We start from the raw sequence: 15,131 nt of genomic DNA on the forward strand, positions 1-15,131 counted from the left end.
TCTGCTTCTCTCTCCATAGATGCTGCCAAACTCACTGAGATTTCTACTGCATTCTCTTCTTATTCCAGATATCCAGAATCCGGAATGCTGGTTCAGATAGGTCAGGACGTAGATATGGATCTTAAAAGTTTTGAGCTTGACCTTGTATCAGCTGTAGCTCAGCAGATGGTGCTCTTATTTCTGAATTGGGAGGTCATGCATTCGAGTTCCAATTCAGAGACATGAACACAAAATCCAGGATAACACCCTCAGCGCAGGAATGAAGGAGTGCAGCACTGTCAGAGGGTCGGTACTGAGGGAGTGCAGCACTGTCAGAGGTTCAGTACTGAGGGAGTGCTGCACAGTCAGAGGGTCAGTACTGAGGGAATGCTGCACTGTCAGAGGGTCAGTACTGAGGGAATGCTGCAATCTCGAGGGGCAGTGCTGAGGGTGCGCCACACGGTCACTGAAAGATGTTGGGAAGGTGGTACTGGGGGTCGCTATATTGCCATGTTAACGTTTTCAGTACAATACTGACTAAGCCCGACACTGTCAGAATGGGAATATCTGTCCTGATTAACAGATTGTCTGTTCATCTATCACTTACTGTTGTGGGATTTTGCTGTTTGCAAAATGGCTAACAGGTTTGCTGCACTCTCACCCAGATCACACTCCAAAGAGTACTTTGCTGATTTGAATGTTTGCACTGTCATGAGAATTTCTTAACTGATAGGAGGAAAAGCAGGAGAGGAGAATATGGAAGGGAGGAGTCTCACTGCTGTGAGGAGAGACTGATTGATGGTGTGGTTGGTGGGGGGGGGGGGCGAGTTCCCTGGTTTGAGGGGGTGAGCTCTTGCCGCAGTTCAGGAGTTTTGGCAAACTGTGTGAAGGCTCTGGAGATGATACATTGAGTCAAAAATTACGACAATAGTAAAAGAGAAACCCACTGAATAACTTACCCCCAGGAATCTTACCCGCTTGACATTACAAAAGATAAGGATGAGGAGTACCCAGAAGAAGACTGCAATAACTCCAGTTCCAACCAGGATCACAACTTCGATATTTGATTTATCATCACCTCCTGTTTAAAATGGGGGAAGGATCATGTTAGAATGGGGAGTTTCTTTGAAGCTTCTTTCTGTTGAAAATTTAAACCATTACAAGTCCCAATAACTGTTTATGTCACCTATAAAGAGGGGGCTATCATGATTACTGTTTAGCAGAGACAAAGAGTTAAGTCAAGGCCGTAAATTTAAAATCATTAGCAAAAGACCTTTCTTATTTTCTCATGTGTCATTGTCAAGACCATCCCTAGTTGCTTTTGAGAAGGTGGTGGTTGAAATAACTCCACAGAGGCCAGTATCCCATCATCATGACACCATTTATTTACATGTACCTAACACTGACTCACCTCCCACCAGGAACCAACTCTCAGAGTGAACAGAACCTGTCTATTTTTTTTCCTTTTCTTTCCCCCAGCCCCCATGGTGTGTGTGTGCAGGTGTGAGACACAGTGAAAGACACAAAGTGCACAAATCTTTATTCAGTTTCCACCACCAGGAAGAAAGGACGCACCCGAGTGGCCAGTGACAAGCAGTGCCCTTCACATCAAAGGGCAATGCTGTGTGATCAAACAGTGAAGGGGAGGGAAGGGATTAAATCAAAATAGAGTTGGAGGGGGAAATAATGCACTCCACTCCCTGTGGCGCCCACCTCTCCCTGAACAGCTCAAAGGTGTTGCTGGACACCGCATGCTCCTTCTCCAGAGACACTCGGGCTCTGATATAACCGCGGAAGAGGGGCAGGCAGTCGGCCCTAACAACCCCCTCCACGGCCCAACCGTCCTGTTTATATCTGTCAGCCAAGGCTCCCTGACTGGACCAGATTAACAGCCCCAACCAGGCAACCCATATTCTACGGGTCCACCTAGCTGACCTCATTACAATCACTACAATGGTAAGCCGACATTTTGAGCCGCTGCAGTCCACGTGCTGCAAGAAGCCCCACAATGCTGTGAGGGAGGTCATTCCAGGATTTTGACCCAGTGACACTTAAGGAAAATGATATAGTCCCAAGTCAGGATGGTGAGCAGCTTGCAGGGGAAGGACAGATGGTAGTGTTCCTATGTATTTGTTGCCCTGTCCTTCTAGCTGGGAGAGGTCATGGGCCTTGAAGGTGCAGTTGAAAGATTATTGTTGTCGTGCACCTTGTCAGTGGTATACACTGATGGAACTGTGTGTACACAGTGATGCAGATAGTAAATGTTAGATACTGGATAGAGTGTCCATCAGGTGGGCTGCTTTGCCTTGAAACGTTAGACGGGAGAGGAGAGAGTCTGTCTTCAAACACAGTGTGGGCTGTGATGTTTTAGCTCAGAAGAGGACGCTAATTGTATAAGTCATTTTTAAAGGCAACTGGGCAGATACTCAATCATGGGGAAGGTTATAAGGTTATAGATAAAAAGGGAGATTTGGAATGAAGTATGAATTTTTTTCAATGAGCTAACCTGGTCACAATGGGTTGAATGGCCTTTTTATATGTTTTAATGACTCTAATTTGAGGAGGTATCCATATTGAATTTGTTGAGTTTCAATTAAGTAATATTTAAAGGGCTAACCACAAGCTTTCCTGACTACTGAACAGTTCCTTGACTGTAAAAGTCCTCATTGCTGAGTCTGACCCAGTGCCCACTTGGAGCCTGTGTGCTTTAGCGTAAACATTGGCAGACAAAAAAATGGGGATATGACAGCAGTTGGCACTCAATGGTAGAATGGCTCATGAATACTCAAGGTCCTGCCTCTCACACACAAAAATATAATAAAGTAGTGGAGAGTGTATAACAGATATAGAGACATCCCCCAGCAGGAGTCAATGTCTTCAGGAGGGAAAAGATCAAAAACTGGGGATAAAGTTCCACAATACATACCATTGTAAACCTCAGCTTATCGCAACCCCCTCATTCTCATTAACCTCCTGCACCTCTACCCAGCACCTGCTCACTGATTCCAATCAGCTCTAAGTTTTTTTTATCCATTTGTGGGACATGGTGTCACTGGCTGGTTTTGGCTGCTCTTAAGAAGATGGTGGTGATCTACCTTCTTAAACCACTGCAATCCACCTGCTGTGGGTTGACCCTCGATGCCCATCGGGAGGGAATGTGAGGATTTTGACTCAGTGACAGTGAACGAACAGCAATATATTTCCAAATCAGGATGGTGAGTGGTTTGGAGGGGACCTTGGAGGGGGTGGTGTTCCCATGTATCAGCTGCCATTGTCCTTCTAGAAGGAAGTGGTTGTGGATTGGGAAGGTGTTGTCTGAGGATTTGTGGTGGATATCTGCAGTGCATCTTGTAGAAAGTACACACTGCTGCTTTTGAATGTTGGCGGTGGAGGGGTTGGATGCTTGTGGATGTGGTGCCAATCTAGCAGTTTGCTTTGTCCTGGATAGTGTCAAGCTTCTTGAGTGCGGGTGCTCCACCCATCCAAGCAAGAGGGGAGTATTCCATCACACTCCTGACTTGTACCTTATAGATAGTGAACAGGCTTTGGGGAGTAAGGAGATGAGTTACTCGCCTTACTATTCCTAGCCTGTGACCTGCCCTTATCACCACTATGTTTATGTAGCAGGTCCATTTAGTTTCTAATAGTAACTCCCAGGATGCTGGTAGTGAGGAATTCAGTGACGGTAACACAATTGAATGTCAAGGGGCAGTGCTTAGATTGTCTCTTACTGGTGATGGTCATAACCTGGCATTTGTGTGGTGTGAAGGTTGCTTTCCACTTGCCAGCCCAAGTCTGGATATTATCCAGATTTTATTGCATTTGAACCTGGACTCCTTCAGAATTTGAGGAGTCACCAATGATGCTGAACATTAACAAACATCTCCACTTGACCTTATGATGGAGGGAAGGTCATTGATGAAGCAGCTGAAGATGGTTGTGCCTGGGACACTACCCTGAGGAACTCCTGCAGGGATGTCCTGGAGCTGAGATATCTGACCTCCAACAATCATAACCATCTTTCTCTGTGCCAGGAATGACTCCAACCAGCAATGGGTTTACCCCCATTACCTACTGATGCCACAGTTGGTCGATGGCAGCCTTGATGTCAAGAGCTGTTACTCTCACCTCACCTCTGGAATTCAGCTCTTTTTGTCCATGTTTGAACCAAGGCTGTAATGGGGTCAGAAGCTTTGGCGGAACTAAACTGGGCATCACTGAGCAGGTTATTGCTGAGTAGGTGCTGCTTGATAGCAATGTTGTTGACACTGTCCATCACTTTACTGATAATCAAGAGTAGACTGATGGGGTGGGAATTGGCCAGGTTGGATTTGTCCTGCTTTTTATGTACAGGACATACCTGGACAATTTTCCACATTGTCGGGTAGATGCCAGGGTTGTAATTGTACTGAAAGAACTTGGCTCGGGCACTAGCAAGTTCTAGAGTAAATTTTCAGTCTTATTGCTGGAATGTTGTCAAAGCCCACAGCCTTTGCAGTATCCAGTGCTTCCAACCATTTCTTGACATCACATGGAGTGAATTGAATTGGCTGAAGGCTGTCATCTGTGATGCTGGGGACCACCGGAGAAGACCAAGGTGGATCATCCATTTGGCACTTCTGGCAGAAGATTGCTGTGAGTGCTTCAGCCTTATCTTTCGCACTACTGTGCTGGACTCTTCCATCATTGAGGAGGGGAGTACTTGTGGAGCCTCCTCCTCCAACTGTCCATCACCATTTGCGACTGGCTGCAGAGCTTAGATCTGATCCATTGGTTGTGGGATCGCTTAGTCCTGTCTACCACTTGCTACTTATGCTGTTTGGCATGTTGGGTAGTCCTGTTGGGTACCTTCACCAGGTTGACACCTCACCTTCAGGTATGTCTAGAGCTGCTCCTGGCATGTCTTCCTGCAATCTCCATTGAACCAGAATGAAATTAGTCAATGCCTTGATTTTAAAATTCTGATCCACATTTTTAAATCGCTCCAAGGCTTCACACATCCCTGTCCATGTATAACTTCCTCCAGACACACAGCCTGTGGGAAATCTTGGCTCTGTCTAATTCTGGGATTTTGCACTTCCCCAATTTTATCCTGCGTTTGTGGCTGAACTGTCTGCTTTTAGGACTCAGAGCTCTGGAATATCTTTCCTAAATCTTTGTGACACTCTTACTTATTTTTCACTTTTAAGGGACACTCAAAACCTACTAAAGAGTCGAAACTTTTGGCTATATGCATGCTTTTCTCATAATATGTCAAATCTTCGAACATAGAACATAGAACAATACAGCACAGAACAGGCCCTTCGGCCCTCAATGTTGCGCCAACCTGTGAACTATTCTAAGCTCATCCCCCTACACTATCCCATCATCATCCATGTGCTTATCTAAGGATTGTTTAAATCTCCCTAATGTGGCTGAGTTAACTACATTGGCAGGTAGGGCATTCCATGCCCTTACCACTCTGACATGCTTCTGACATCTGTCTTAAATCTATCACCCCTCAATTTGTAGTTATGCCCCTTTATACAAGCTGAGAATCTTGTTTGATAATGCTGGCGTAAAGCACTTGGGGCATTCTGCTATTCGAAAGGCACTATATAAATGCAAGTTGTATGCATTTTGCATAAACTAGCCCACAGAGGACATATTTATTGGCCATCAATACGGAAGGTTTAAATTTTCACAATGCCGAGGATCTTGTTTACATAATTACAATTTACAGAATTGTTACAGCACACGATCAGGCCATTTAGTTCATGGTTTCTGCACTACCTTTCCAAATGAGCAATTCTCTTAGTGCCATTCCTAGCTTTCTCCTTCTCACTCTGCACGTTCTTCCCTTCCAGATAACACTTTAATTCCCCTTGGAATGCTTTGATTACGCCTGCCCTCACCAAATTCTCCAGACATGTATTCCTCACCTTAATTCCTCACTGAGTGAAACGACATTTCCTCATTTGTTTTGCTACTTTTATGAACCAGGAACAAGGCTCTTCAAGCTTTCTACATCATTCAATAAGAAAACGGCTGATCCAACTTTAACCTCAGCCAGTGTTACATGGCCCTCGTTAGACTAACTTTTAATTTCTTGCATTCAAATCTCACCAACTATTCAACCCATGAGCCTGGGTTCTGGATAATTACTCCAGTGAAGTTATCCCTGCCTCCCCAGAAAAATTGCACATGTATAAAGATTCCTTCATCATCTTTGGATCAAAATCCTGAAATCCATGGCTGACATGAGTTTGGAAAACCTTTACCATGTGACAGCAATGTTTCAAGAAGACGGTTCACCATTACCATGCAAGAGGCTGGTACAGAACAGCAGTTAACCTAATAAACTGGATGCCTATTAATTTGTAGCTTAGTTATGGCACTCCTGCATTTGAGTCTGAATTTTGTGGGTTCAGATCCTCAATCCAGTGATTTGACTGAAGTTACACTCCCAGTATTTACTGAATGCTGCACTATTGGAGGCACCATCTTTGGGATGAGACATTGGTTGAAATTCAGTCCACTCCCTTACAAGGATACAAGGGAGTGCTCCCCATGGAACTCTGGCAAGTACTTATCCCTGATCCAGCATGAGTAAAAGTATATTATCTACTCATTGCTATTTGTGGGTTCTTACTGTGCCTCATATCCTACAACAATTTTCCCATTTTTAGATTCTGTCTCTAAGATCCTCGTTGAGCTTCAAGGCTCCAGATAAGCCCCTAATGAGGAAGGCCCCCAAGATGGTGGGCTCCATGATGCAGCAAATTGACCCAAAGGGGGTCAGCCATTATCTCCCACTTACCGCTCTACATCCTCTTCAAATTGGTAACAAATTGATTTTTTTAATGTCAATGCGGAAGTGATGACTGACCTTCGACAGAGATGGTAGCAGATGAATTGACGCAGCCCTTGGAGTTACAGGCAAAGCACTTGTACAGCCCGGCATCCTCTTCTTGTGCTCGCTGGATGGTCAGCATTTGGTTCTGCTCACTGAGGATGACCCCTTGAAGCAGAAACACTTTCCATTAGACAGTTTTCATCTCCCCTAGTAGACCATAACCACCTTTGCATCCCATTTCACCTCCATGTCCCTGAATACCTGCCTTGGGTCTTCTGCTAGCATTATCGACCAACTGCTCATTCCTCCCCTGACAATCTCGTTTGCAGGCTATTTGACTGCAGGAGGTGACAGCCAATTCCAAACTTGTTCGTATGCAGTACTGCCTTAATCATAGATCAGTGCTGTTGGATGGCATGGTGGCTCAGTGGTCAGCAAAGCTGCCTGATAGCACTAGGGACCCAGGTTCAAATCCACCCTCAGGTGTCTATCTGTGTGGAGTTTGCACATTCTCCCAGTTTCTGTGTGGGTTTCCTCCCATGGTTCAAAGATCTGTAGGTTAGGTGGATTGGCCATGGGAAATGCAGAGTGACAGGGATTGGGCAGGAGGGTTGGTGAGCACTTGATTGGCTAACTGGCTGGCTTCCACACTGTAGGGACTCTAATTCTATGATCTCATTATGTCTGTGTCAGCAGAATTTTCCAATTGCTCCCACTCCCCTGCTTGTTCTTCATTGCCCAGTAAAATTTTCAGTTAAGGCTTAAATCTGATTTTAATGAAAGTTATCATTGAATCTGCTACCATCCTTTTGGGTAGTGCATTGCAGATTATAGCAACTCACTATGTAAAAAGAATTCACCTTAACTCATCTTTGCTGCTTTCACCAAATATTTTAAGTCTCTGTTGGTCACCCAATCTTCAGAACCATAGAGTTGTTCCAGCACAGAAGAGGCCATTTAGCCCATCATACCTGTATCAGCTCTTTAAATGAGCATCTCACTTAATGCCGATCCCCTCCTTCCCCCTGTAACCCTACACATGCTTCCTTTTCAAAACATCATCTAATTCCCCTTTGGAGTATGTTGACTGAACCTGTCTCAAATACATGCTCTGGCAGAGCACTCCAGACCTTGGGAGAAATTTCTTCCTCATATCACTTTCACTTCTTTTCCATCTGTGTCCTGTCATTTACAATCCTTGCATGGGTCAGAATATTTTCTGGGTTTTAGATCAGAATGGTGCTGGAAAAGCACAGCAGGTCAGGCAGCATCCAAGGAGCAGGAAAGTTGACTTTTCGGGCAAAAGCTGAAAAGGAATAGAGGATTCATCAGGAATAGAATTCATCAGGAATAGAGACAGGGTGCCTGCAGGTTGGAGAGATAAATGGGGGGTGGGGAAGGGGGCTGGGGAGAAGGTAGTAAAGAGTACAATAGGTGAATGGGGGGGGGGAGATGGAGGTGATAGGTCAGAGAAGAGAGTGGAGTGGATAGGTGGGAAGGGAGATTGGCAGGTAGGAGAGGACTTGAGGACGGTGCTGAGCTGGAAGTTTGGAACTGGGGTAAGGTGGGGGGGAGGGGAAATGAGGAACCTGGTGAAGTCCACATTGATGCCCTGAGGTTGAAGTGTTTCGAGGTGGAAGATAAGGCGTTCTTCCTCCAGGCTTTGGGTGGTGAGGGAGCGGCGGTGGAGGAGGACCAGGACCTGCATGTCCCCGGCAGGGTGGGAGGGGGAGTTGAAATGTTGGGCCACGGGGTTGTGGAATATTTTCTCCCTATTTTCTCTGTCCAGCTCCCTCATTTTGAATATTGTAATCAGATCTTAACTTGGCCTTCTCTGATCCAAGGATCCCAGCTTCTTCAATCTATCTTCATAACTGAAATCCTTTATCTCTGGAATTATTATTATGAATTCTTCCTGCACTCTCTATAATGCCTTCATGTTCTTTCTAAAGTACAGCAATCAATACGAGACACAATGTGCCAGGCTGAAATATTGTTTTTTACAAGTTAAACATCATGTCCTTGATTTTGTACTCTACGCTCCTACCAGTAAAGCATAGGATGACATGTATTTTATCAACTGGTCTCCTGTTCCCACACCTTTAATGACTTATGCACATGTACACCCGGATGTCCCTGCTCCTGCACCACTGTCAAAGCTGTACCTTCTATATTATATCATCTCTCTGTAGATGTCCTACTAAAATATATCACCTCGTCCTTCTATGTGTTTAAAATCATTGCTGCCTAATCAATAACTTGTATCTTTGTCTTTCTGAAATTCTACACTCTACTCCTCACAGACTATAATGATCCCAAGGTGTATATCATCTGTGAATTTTGATTTAGATTGATTTTGAACACCTTTATTATTCACCCCTTTAAAATTCTGTTCTCTAAGGAGAACTATCCCAGCTTCTGCAGACCACTCTCCCCCAGCCCTGCCCCAAGCATCCTCGTTGATGGGGGTTACTGTGTAGCAATCAGGAATCCTGTAGAAGCTAGGGGAGCTCAGAAATAGGACACTGATTTTGCAAACTCTGTCTGCTCCTGATAAAACCCATACACTTAGCAATGACCGTGACTATATTATAGAATCCCTGCAGTGCAGAAGCAGGCCATTTGGCCCATCAAATCCACACCAACCCTCTAGACAGCATCCTACCCAGACCCACCCCCCTTTAACCTTATTCAATGAGGTCCTGCATTTCCTATGACTAAAAGACCTAACCTGCATATCACTGATCATTATGGGGCAATTTAGCATGATCAACCCACCTAACCTGCACATCTATGGACTGTGGGAGGAAACCGGAACATCTGGGGGAGACCCACGTAAACATGGGCAGAATCAAGCAGACTAAGGCACTACATTCAGATCCCGATTTCCCCTGAAGGCCTAGGTTCCGATCCCATTAGTTTGGGAAGGTGAAGGCATAGTGGTATGATCAGTAGAAACTAATGTTCTGGGGACCTGGGTTTGAATTGAATCACTTATCAATTTTAGATTAGATTCCCTACAGTGTGGAAACAGGCCCTTCAGCCCAACCAGTCCACACCGACCCTCCTATGAGTAACCCACCCAGACCTAATTCCCTCTGACTAATGCACCTAACACTACAGGTAATTTAGCATGGCCAATTCACCTGACCTGTAACATCTTTGGACTGTGGGAGGAAACCCATGCAGACACGGGGAGATTGTGCAAACTCCACACAGACAATCGCCCGAGCCTAGAATTGAACATGGGACCCTGGTGCTGTGAGGCAGCAGTGCTAACCACTGAGCCACCGTGCCAATCATTTTGACCCATGGCAGCGGCTCGTTAGTCTAGAGGTATGATTCTCGATTCAAGTGACTGTGGAGATTGTGAGAAGTCCTGGGTTCAAATCCCAGAAGAGTCCTTGTCAGCTTTGATTTTAAAGGGGCAGCACGGTTGCTCGGTGGTTAGCACTGCTGCCTCAATGCGCCAGGAACCTGGGTTCAATTCCAGCCTCGGGTGACTGTCTGTGTGAAGTTTGCACATTCTGCCCGTGTCTGCGTGGGTTTCCTCCGGGTGCTCCAGTATCCTCCCACAGTCCAAAGATGTGCAGGTTAGGTGAATTATCCATCTAAGTTGCCCATAATGTTCAGGGATGAGTAGGATGGGTGCATTAGTCAGGGGGGAATGGGTCTGGGTGGGTTGCTCTTCGGAGGGTCGGTGTGGACTTGTTGGGCCGAAGGGCCTGTTTCCACATTGTAGGCATTCAATGAAAGTGCAAATTCCACACAGAGGGCTCAAAGATTTCCCTGCTCTATATTCCTCAATCCCACAGTCGGAGAAATACTATTTTCTCAGACTTGACAGGAGCTTCTAACATGATCTGTTTGAGTTTTCATGGTGACAATCTCTAAGGGTAGCCCCCCCTACCTTTTATCTCAGCCCGCTTGGCACACCATCCTCATTCCTGAAGAAGGGCTTATGCCCGAAACGTCGATTCTCCTGCTCCTCGGATGCCACCTGGCCTGCTGTGTTTTTTTCCAGCACCACATTTTTCAACTCTGGTACTCCAGCATCTACAGTCCTCACTTTCTCCTCATGTGATCTCCTAGACTGGTTTCCATCACCTGAGAGAGTGTGCTATGAATTTTCCAAAATATTCCTTCCTTTGTTGGTCCTGGGTTTTGTCAGGTTTTAGATTAGAATCCGTACAGTATGGAAACAGGCCCTTTGGCCCAACAAGTCCACACCGACCCTCCGAAGAGTTAGCCACCCAGACCCATTCCTCTACTGTGTACTTATCCCTGACTAATGCACCTAACACTATGGGCAATTTAGCATGGTCAATTCTCCTGACCTGCACATCTTTGGATTGTGGGAGGAAACCAGAGCACCCGGAGGAAACCCATGGGGAGAATGTGCAAACTCCACACAAAGAGTCACTTGAGGCTGGATTTGAACCCAGGTCCCTGGTGCCGTGAGGCAGCAGTGCTAACCACTGAGCCTTTGTGCCGCCCTAATCTGGGAGGGTGAAGGGATTGGTGAGGTTCAGTGAAAAGGGGACAAGGTGAGGCTGGATGGTCTAACCATGTTGCCAATGACCCAGCCAATGACCTTATTAACGTGAGCAATCGAGGAAAACGTGGAGAGACATTTCTGCAGGTATGTTAGAGTGTATGTGAACTGTGGGAGGAGACTTAATATTTCAATATGATAACCTCCCATTCAGCTAAACAACAATGATAAACTGCTCAACCCCTCTTCAAAACACAACTCCTTCATTCCAGAAACCAATTGAGTGAACTTTATCTGAACTTCCTCCAGGGCAAGAACATCACTTTTTAAGCAAAGTATTAAAAACTGCACTGAGAACAAAAATGCTGGAGATCACAGCGGGTTAGGCAACATACATGGAGGGAAAGTAAGCTAACGTTTCAAGTCTCGGTGACTCTTCGCATCTGCAGTAATTTGATTCTTTCAAAAGCTGTGCACTACTCCAGGTGTGGTCTCACCAATGGCCTGTACTAGTTGTAGAAAGACTTCATTATTTTTGTTCTCTAGCCTCTTGTAATAAAGGCCAACATTGGCTTTCATTTTTACCTGTTGTATGTACCTGCATGTGAACTTTCAGTGATTCATATACAAAACACCCAGGTAACACTGCACTGTAGTTTTCTGCAATTTCTCTCCATTCAAATTCTGCCCTTTGGCTCTTACCTGAGACCTCATGGAGTGGCTTTTCATCTTTGAACCAGATGACGGTGGGGTGGGGAGTTCCACTCGCTTTGCAGTTCATGTGGATGGAGTCACTGATGTTGACTGAAGTATCAGTCAGGTTGACAAGGAGACTTGGCATCTCCTGAGCTGCAAGAAGATGCAGAACTCAGCATTAGGTAAATTTCATACAGTGCAAGGTTTTGCTTAAACACATACACAGCTTGAGGATCTCAAAAACATAGTATCTGTGCAAAGTAAACACATGCCGATGACATGTGAACTTCATTTGTCACTATTCTGGTTGTATCAGGGCTAGCTGAAAACATTGGGAAACCACGTAATATGCGATTGGAATCAGACAGAGGCTGGACTAGGAATAATGGCAAGTTCCCATCCCTAAAGGACATGAGTGAACCTGCTGTGTTATGATACAATATTGATGACAACATAGAGGAAATGTTACTCCGTATCTAGCCTTATGTTGTTCTTGTCTTGGAAGCATTTATTGGGGACACTGTAATGGGGGCTCTACTCTGTATCTAATCCCATACTGTACTTGCCCTGGAAGTTTTAGTGGAGAGTCTGTTGAGAGATCTTTACTTTGTATCTAACTCCATGCTGTACCTATCTTAGGAGTGTTTGATGGGGACAGTGTAGAGTGAGCTTTACTCTGTATCTAATCTTATGTTGTATCTGTCATGGGAGTGCTTGGTGGGGACAGTGTGGAAGAATCTTTACTTCCAGTTTAAAGGGGTAGAGTAAATTTTATGTATTCCAAGTGCAGCCCCAAAAGTTTGCACTACTCTGTCAAAGGCTTGCAGGATCAGCATCTGTCTGTCCTCTCAAATGGGTGTACAATATCTCAAAGCACATATTGAATTAACACAATGGTGTTTTTTGGTCCAATATTTATTCTTCAACCATTTTTATTTAGGGCAGATTTATTGCCCATCCCTAGTTGCCCCTGAGAAGGTGGTGGTGAGCTGCCTTCTTGAGCCGCTGCTGTCCATGTTCAAGATATAGATGCACAATGGAGGAGGAAGGGAGGCAGGTCCCCAGGATTTTGATTCAAGTGAAGGAACAGTGATATATTTCCAAATCAGAATGGTGAGTGATGTGGAGATGAACTTGTAGTTGGCGGATTTCCAATGTATCTGCTGCATTTGTCCTTCTACAGGGTTTTGGTTTGGAAGATACTGAAAAGGAGTTTAAATGAGTTACGGCTTGTAGATGGTATACACTGCAGCTATGCCCTTGAGGACACAGGTGCTCCTGAGCAAATCTTGGTGATGGACATTGAAATCCCTCACATTATGTGCCTTTTCCAGCCTTAATGCTTCCTCTAAGTGGTGTTCAACATGGAGGAATACTGATTCATCAGCTGAGAAAGGGGTTGGGGGTAGGTGGTAGTAATCAGCAAGTCTTTTCTTGCTCATGTTTATCCTGAGGCAATGAGACAATGTTGAGGACTCCCAGGGCTACTTTCTCCTGACTGTACACCATTGTGTTGCCAACTCAATTGGTGGGGTATGAGACATACCCAGCAATGGTGGTGGTGTCGTCTGGGATGCATTTAAAGTGTAATTCCATGAATATGACTCTGTCAAACTGTTGCTCAAGTCTGTAATACAGCTCTCCCAATTTTGGCAGTAGTCCCCAAATGTTAGTAAGCAAGAACCTGCAGGATTGACCTGGGAATGTAATTGGTGGAGAAACCAAAGATGGTTGGGCCTAGGACATTTCCCCGAGGAATTCCTGCAGAGTTCCTCTTGGAGCTGAAATGATTGACCTTCAATAATCACAACCATTTTCCTTTGTTTATGCCGCATTGTTTATGGGAATTTGCCTTGTACAAACTGATTGCAACATTCCCTATGTTGAAACAGTTCAAAAATACTTCATAGATCCTGCAGCTCTTTCAGACATCCTGGTGTCATAAATGCTGCTAAATAAATGTAAATTCTTACTGCATATTCTTCCATCTTACAAGAACGCCAAGTTTATGACACCCACCTCGCACTAAGATGTATTTCCTGTGGCAATGTTTCTCTCCAGTCTTCTTGTTCTGCACCTCGCACACGTAATCCCCCTCATCGTGTAAAGTAATGCTGGGAATCTGAAGCTCAAGGGCCACACCTTTCATCAGTGAGTCCAGCATCATCACTCCTTTCATCTCCTTGGCAAAGAGGTGCATGCTTTTACACTCCAGGACCGGGGGGTCTCCGAGCTCCCCCTCCAGGGCGCTGGGAAGGAGACGGTACCATCGCAGGTTCTCATACGTGTAGTTATCTGCATTGCAACGTAGCTTCACATCCTCACCTTCCACCGGGATCTCCGAAGGCTGAAGATCAATTCCAAACCCTTCTGGGATACCTAGCAGAAAGGAGCAAGTTCATTCAACTTCTCGTTTGAATCTGAAATACCTCCTTTGTCACCTTGCCCTCGGTGGGAAATAGATAAATGTAGTTTGAGAATTCAGAAAAAAAGACAAAAAGCATCTATTTCCACTGGGGTGGATAATCAGTAGGGATTAATAATTGGGAAAGGCAACAGAGAGAATAATGGGAGAGTATGCTTTAGCTATGATGATCTGAAATACCTGGGATGGAAGCAGTTTTCCAAAAGGAAATTGGCCTGAATGGGAAAGAATGGATTCTGTAGTGAGATCCTAGGATTCTTTGGAAATGTACTAACCACACAATGAGTTAATTCAGTCACAAGACTGTGGGTGGTCTTTTTGAACTACTTGAACAGTCGGTGTGGTGGAGCTGGTATCTGTTTTGGATCCAATTAAGTGGCTTGCCAGGCCATTTCAAAGGGCAGTTAATAGTGAACCACATTGGTCTGTGAGCTGGAACCACACAGAGACTAGATCAGATGACAATGGCAGCTTTCCTTCTCTAAAGGGCATCAGTGAACCAAACAGGAATTCCGGCAACCTGGTAGTTTCAGGGACACCATTGTTGCTGCTAGCATTTTTTAATGCCAGATGTTTTTAATCTAATTAATGAACTAAAATTTAACCTCCAAGTTCCAGTTGTGGGATTTGAACCCATAGAGTCATACAGCACAGAAACAGACTCTTTGGTCCAGCCAGACCATGCCGAACACAATCCCAAA

The 15,131-nt window shown here is 45.1% G+C and overlaps 1 protein-coding gene across 3 annotated transcripts in view; it reads right to left on the minus strand.

The window, feature by feature from the left end:
- Positions 1 to 15,131, minus strand: part of flt4 (fms related receptor tyrosine kinase 4) — a 238,905-nt gene that overhangs the window by 29,284 nt on the left and 194,490 nt on the right. For 2 of the 3 annotated variants that reach the window (XM_072590356.1, XM_072590358.1), the window contains exons 13-16: positions 14,025 to 14,384; positions 12,012 to 12,158; positions 6,848 to 6,979; positions 939 to 1,060 (exon numbers count right to left, since the gene is read on the minus strand). In XM_072590356.1, the coding sequence (XP_072446457.1) occupies positions 939 to 1,060; positions 6,848 to 6,979; positions 12,012 to 12,158; positions 14,025 to 14,384 (761 nt within the window). The remainder of the gene's footprint in view (positions 1 to 938; positions 1,061 to 6,847; positions 6,980 to 12,011; positions 12,159 to 14,024; positions 14,385 to 15,131) is intronic. The other variant, XM_072590357.1, reaches the window with a different exon arrangement.

Source organism: Chiloscyllium punctatum, chromosome 20, assembly GCF_047496795.1.
Source record: "Chiloscyllium punctatum isolate Juve2018m chromosome 20, sChiPun1.3, whole genome shotgun sequence".
Lineage (NCBI taxonomy): Eukaryota > Metazoa > Chordata > Chondrichthyes > Orectolobiformes > Hemiscylliidae > Chiloscyllium > Chiloscyllium punctatum.